Source organism: Solea senegalensis, linkage group LG9 (assembly GCF_019176455.1).
Source record: "Solea senegalensis isolate Sse05_10M linkage group LG9, IFAPA_SoseM_1, whole genome shotgun sequence".
Lineage (NCBI taxonomy): Eukaryota > Metazoa > Chordata > Actinopteri > Pleuronectiformes > Soleidae > Solea > Solea senegalensis.
This window is the reverse complement of record NC_058029.1, coordinates 10,270,439-10,276,515: the sequence shown is the minus strand read 5'-3', so window position 1 is coordinate 10,276,515 and position 6,077 is coordinate 10,270,439. Positions and strand designations below refer to the sequence as shown.

The following is a 6,077-nucleotide window of genomic DNA, read 5'->3' as shown; positions in this document are numbered from 1 at the left end:
GTAGAGGAGGTACTATAGTAAGTATAGTATAGTATAGTAGTATATATATATACATATACACGTGTATATGTATATATACACATATACATGTGTATATATATATATACATATACATGTGCATATATATATATGTAGACATGTGAATATTTCCTCCACACTACACTGCGCCCCTTTGTTTTGTTGCTGTGGTGATTAGGCCTGGCAGTGATTGGTGGTATGACAGGAGTGCTGGAGACAGACATGGGGATTCTTCAGACTCAGCTGTTTAAAAAAAAAAAGGAGCTTGAACACTGTGGCAATGAGGATGCATGTAACCAATCCTCAACTTCTAATTAAGTCGGTTGTCTGTGAGACTCAGGGGGTCACACTCTCGCTGTCTGATCGAGCACAGAGCTGATGAGGTCCGGCCAGAAGCCACTAACAGGTCCTTCTTTTAGCTTTCTGAATATAGAGCCGCATTTCCAGAAAATGAATGTTTTATACATTCTCCCTTGGCACAAGAGACTTTTATCTTAGTCCCATTTGCATTTTGTCACCAAAGCAATTTACATTTTTATAGCATAATTAATGAACAAGGAAGTCATTTACATTTTCTTGCTCCGCTCACCAGTACATTGTCTAGAGAGCATATCTGATGTGGAAGGACCAGCATTGGGAAATGTGTGGGAGTGTTTGTGAGCTCCAGGGAGATGTCTGAGCGTGCAGGAGGAGAAATAACTACATGATTGTTTTAAAGTAAGGAGGCTGTGGAGAATTCACTGTCATAATTAAATGGAGACAAGAGGACGAGGCCTTTCAGGTGCAAATTGAGGCCAAAGATGCTCTTTCTCTTCAGCGGACCCTCACATCAAACACATGGAGGCAGGACTCCACAGCAAATTATAGCATTTAAACAGCGCAGAAGAAAACAATCCATGTCCTTTCATAGGGTATAGCATAATCTGCAAAAAAATGAAAGGGAATAATTCATCACCATTTTACCTCTGGTCAACGACCCATCCCTGTCAATAGCTTATTATCTTTTCTTGATGCATATGTATACTTTGTTAGGAAAAGTACTCCTAGCATAATTGTGTTCTTGGATTAACCTGTTAAAAGCAAAATCGCTCTTGAAGATCAGTCTGTGAGAAGCATGTACAGAGAAAGTTAAGTGACAGGGAGATGAGGTGAAGAAAGAGACGCCTCTTCAATGTGGCATAGATCTGTATTATACTGCAAATAATTAGCACAAGATGTGGTAAAGAGAACATTATCAGCAAGAAAAGGAAAAAATCTAATTAAATCTAATAAAAGACGAGACAACGAAACAATATATGTAGTGAATTGATATAAAGTGATAGATTTAATCAAAGTTCAGCATGAAATGAGTAGGAATTGATTTTGTACGTTCCTGTCAGGGTGAGGAGGATTCAGTCCAAGACTCTTAGTCATTTTTCAAATCAAAATCTTTCTGCTTCAACTCTGAGTTGCACGATTTTGTTTTATTAAAAGATAGAGTTGCCACTGCGCTTGGTGAGATTTGGGTGGAACATGGCTCACACAGTGACCACAGCTCAAAACCCTTTCTTGCTGGATCAGGTGTTAAGCCGCTGTGGTACTAATGTCCAAACTTTTATTAGGACTCCACACATTGGAGATTAACTGCAACTGTGTCCCCAGCTGTACCTATAATCTGGTTTGCTGTTTATGATAAAGTGTGGGAGCCAAAACACAAAGAGAGAGTAGGGGACAGAAAGGGAGTGGGGTTGACTGTGTCCTCATCAGCATCAAATAAAGCGACCAGGTGACACACAGTGCATACAAACCCCCCCACTGCTCCAGCACAGTGGAGGCACATGTTTATTGATGTGGCAGGATGCCCCTGAGCGCATAACATGCCTGAGACAAACAACCACAAAAAAACTCTCCATCAGCAGATGAACAAAAAAGCAGACAGATGAACGATTGTAAGAGAAACCTTGAACACACACACACACACACACACACACACACACACACAATATTCCAACACAGTATTGTGTGAGAATAGCATTTCTCTGGTGCACTTCAGTTTGGAAAACCAAGAATATTTAAACAAGTTGAAAATGGTTATTGAAGTACACCAACAGTAAATACAGTCCATGTTATGTGACAGATCATGTTGGACAGATCACTTTATGACCACCTCTGATCTAAGGACCACATATAAAATGGATGTAGTCTCCCGATTTCCACCCTGAAGCAAACCCAGGAGAAACAATATACTAGCCACCAGGGGGGCAAATCTTCTGGTTCTAAAAAGAACTCCAACTGAATTTACAGGGGGGACATTTTGCAGAGCAAATAATGTTCTCAATCACTTGTTTCAGGTCTTCTTCAATAGCACATGATGCTGATTATGTAAATGATGTTCCCCTTCAGAGAAAGGTAGATGATTAAGAATGGCACATATGAGTGGACACCAGTTTGGCATCATCATATAGGAGGTGGTTGCGGGTGACGCCTGTGAAGATTTCCACATTGTCAACATGGTGTCAGCCAACTCGCAAATCTTGAGGCTTCACATCGGGAGTTCATACTCTTGCAGTAGATGTCTCACGGCAATGGGATAAATGTTCAGGATTAACGTCTTATCTCTTGGCTCAGTCGCTCAGATGAATCTGCCAATCTCTAATCTCAAAGCTGGATTTGGAACTATTTTTTATGTTCCGTAATTCCGTTGATTTTGTAACATGGAGCGTTATCATGCTGGAAACAGCCGTCACAATACAGTTAATTGTGGCCATAAAAACGGACACGGTCAATATCCATACTTGGAAAGACTGTGTCAGTCAAACTATGTTTAATTTGTATTAAAGTGTACAAAGTGTTCCAAGAGAACATTCCCCCACACCATGCCATCAGTACTACCAGTCTGGACTGCTGATACCAGGTTGGGTCCATGGATTCATGATGCTTATGCCAAATTCTGCCTCCACCATCTGCAGCTTCACTGATTCAGTCTTTAAACTGTGCAGTGCGGGTGAGTCTGTGGTCCCTGCAGTCTCAGATTCCTGCTCTTGGCAGGAGTGGAACCTGATGTGGTTTTCTGCTGATGCAGCTGATCAGACTCAAGGCTTGTTTGTTGTTGTGCATTGTGAGATGATTGTGTCTACAGACATGCAGGCAGCAATGTGGGACTGGGCCTTGAGCTAAATGTTAACATCGGCATACTAATATACTCACCAGAAGGTGACTAACATGTCGAGCGGGTGTAATTCACCATATTCACCATATTATTTTAGCATGTTAAAATGATAATATTTGCTAAACAGCAGTAAAGTAGATTACAGCACAGGATAAAATCATGACCCAAAAACACTGCGTGTGATAACGACACTACAGATTTAGTATGTGATAATTCATCCTGAGTGGGATGTGAATGTGTGGCAAATTCCATGGCAATGCAGCCCACATTATTGAGACTTTTAAAGGTACACCGTGTAATATCTATTCTGTTTATTGACAGAAATGTAATATACTACCTATAAGTATGTTTGTATAAGTGTAAAATCACTTTAAAGTAAACCGATAATTGTTTTATTTAGCATTAGAATGGGCCCTTTTTTCTTTTAAATATACTTTAGGCAAAGATCTTATGGCTGGACTTTTAATTCAAAAGCACAAATGTGTCCATTGTTAGGAATGACAGACTGATGTCCAAATGCAATAGGATTCACATCATCTGAGAACCATGACTGTCTAACAAAATGTTATAATGGCAAATCATTGATAGTTGTCAAGCTATTTAAGTCCTGAGGTGAGGGATATTTAATTAGGTTATTTCTGTATTTCAGCATAATAGAATTTGACTGCATTAAACCAAGAAAATTAGAATATGGATGGGTGGATGATTCTTACAACTTTACAGCCACAACTGTATCTATGACACTTTAGAGAAGGTTTGACACAGAGCTATTTCTTGAAATCATGTTTCAGTGATCCTTGTTAGGACACTGCACTGACACTCCATTTGTTTGGACAAACTAACCTTAACTCTACCACATTAGTTCAAATTCAAAATGTAACCAGCTCAGATCTGTAACTCAGCTAATGCTTCATAAGGACCAGGTCTTGGACTTCATGAAAAGGTCAGTATTTATGTAAGGAAAGGTCCTGAAGAGGCAACACACACATAACTAAAATATTAAAGGCCTTCTCTCTGATGTTCTGTCAGAGTTTGGGGCTGAGGAGGAGTTATGCATGCAAACATCTGTTGTCCTGCTTGTATTTGGGTCAAGTGTGGCTTTCAGTGTTCTGGAGTGAACTGGTTACCCACAATTCTCATCCTGGAAGAGAGAAGGAAAGTCAGTCCTCGAATAAAAGGAGTGATTTATTTATTTAATCTTTTTTTTTTTTTTGATTGGTGACTGGGGGTTGGCTTGGCGCTTTTGTCCCTGCGCACTGGAGACTCCCTCCTCACCGCCCCGCTGTGTTTTGGTGCTCACACCTGAAATGACAGAGGGGGAGAGAAGCTCGGAGATGTGATGAAGCTCTGCACACGGAGCTGTTCAGCCTCTCCTCTCCTCTTGTGCTGCGAATGCACGGCACGTTCGGAGAAAAAGTCAGGAGGAAAAATACCCAACGAGAGGAAGAGTCTGTGCGCGCGTGTGACAAGCTTCTAATCTTTTCACTTCAGTCGGCCTGAGGATTGAAGCTCTCCATCAGGAGATGCGTTTTCTTTTTCTTCTTCTTTTTTTTTTCTAATCACCGTCAGTGACTGACATTATCGATCATTAGACGTGTCGTCCGTCGCTCGCGGATCGTCACAGCACCATGCGAGCAGGAGAGACGCGCCCTGCTGTGCCATGCTGAACAACTGTCCGACCCTGCTGCTGGCTCTGACCGCGGTGGCCGGACTTTTCCAGCGATGTCAAGGCTGGAGCGACGAGGACCTCCTCCTGCCGCCCATCAACTCTTCCAACAGGTTCCTGGCCAACCTGGAGGTGGACGTGCGCTTCACCAAAAGGTCAGTGGAGGAGAGCGACGCCTCGGCCGACGCCTCCTCGTCCCTGCAGACTCTGTCCCAGTGCAACGTGAGCGTCCAGAGACTCCTGCCCACCTCGCTGGTGGCTCGCTGGGACAGCAGCTTCGGCTTCCAGTGTGATGTCCTCATCTACACCACCAATAATCACGGAAGGGCTTTCTTCTCCGCGTCTTTCAACAGGGCGATCTCCCCCGTCGTCATCGAGCACCTCGGGGTCACCGGGGGTCAGCAGGAGCTGCGGTTATGCGTGGGCTGCGGGATGTCCCGCTACCGCAGGTTTGGTCAGGGCAGGTCGAGGGGTCACCAGAGCGGGGATCAGGTCACTTTCTGCTGCGTGGATTTCAGCCTCGATGAGCTGCGGGGGGACAAGAGTTGGCTGAACAGAAAGCCCATCGAGTCGACACTTGTGGCTTGTTTCATGACTTTGGTCATCATTGTGTGGAGTGTTGCTGCTCTCATATGGCCAGTCCCGATCATTGCAGGATTTCTGCCTAATGGGATGGAGCAGAGGAGACCAAGATAACTGACCTATTATTTATATGAATTAGCCTGTGTTGCCTATACTATAATTGTAGCCATTCAACTGTTCACATGACTGAATGATTGGGAAGGTTTTAAAATAAACCTCCCCATTAGGACAACCAAGGTAATGTATGAAGACTTGTACTAGCTAATATTATTCTATACTGGGACCAACAATACCAATGTGTTTTGTAAACCCTCGTAAGCCTTCCTATAGAGTATGTGGAAACTTTTCTCTTTTAACTGTGTTTGTATAGTTTTTAATCTTTGGAGGAAGTTTTGCCTTATCTGCCATGTGTAGGACTTTTGCACTGAAAACTGAACTTTAAGACCTAGTGCCGTCACATACAGTATATAGTTAACCTACTATATAGTCATGTTCAGAGTGTGTAATAGTTTTTCCAATACCTTATGAAACATCAATGTTGTTTACAATGGACATAGGCCAAGTTTCACTATTTATATTGTTAGATTTCTAATGTCAAGTTCATTTGTGCTTATTTGTAGGCTATTAATGTTTCAATGAAAATAAAATTCATTATAGGCTATA

At 42.4% G+C, this 6,077-nt stretch overlaps 1 protein-coding gene across 1 annotated transcript; it reads left to right on the top strand.

The window, feature by feature from the left end:
• The first annotated feature begins 4,424 nt into the window (after nt 1-4,424).
• LOC122774254 (transmembrane protein 158) lies at nt 4,425-6,077 on the top strand. The gene has a single exon (XM_044033360.1). It carries the CDS (start codon nt 4,827-4,829, stop codon nt 5,526-5,528), a length of 702 nt encoding a protein of 233 aa, XP_043889295.1. The 5' UTR covers nt 4,425-4,826; the 3' UTR covers nt 5,529-6,077.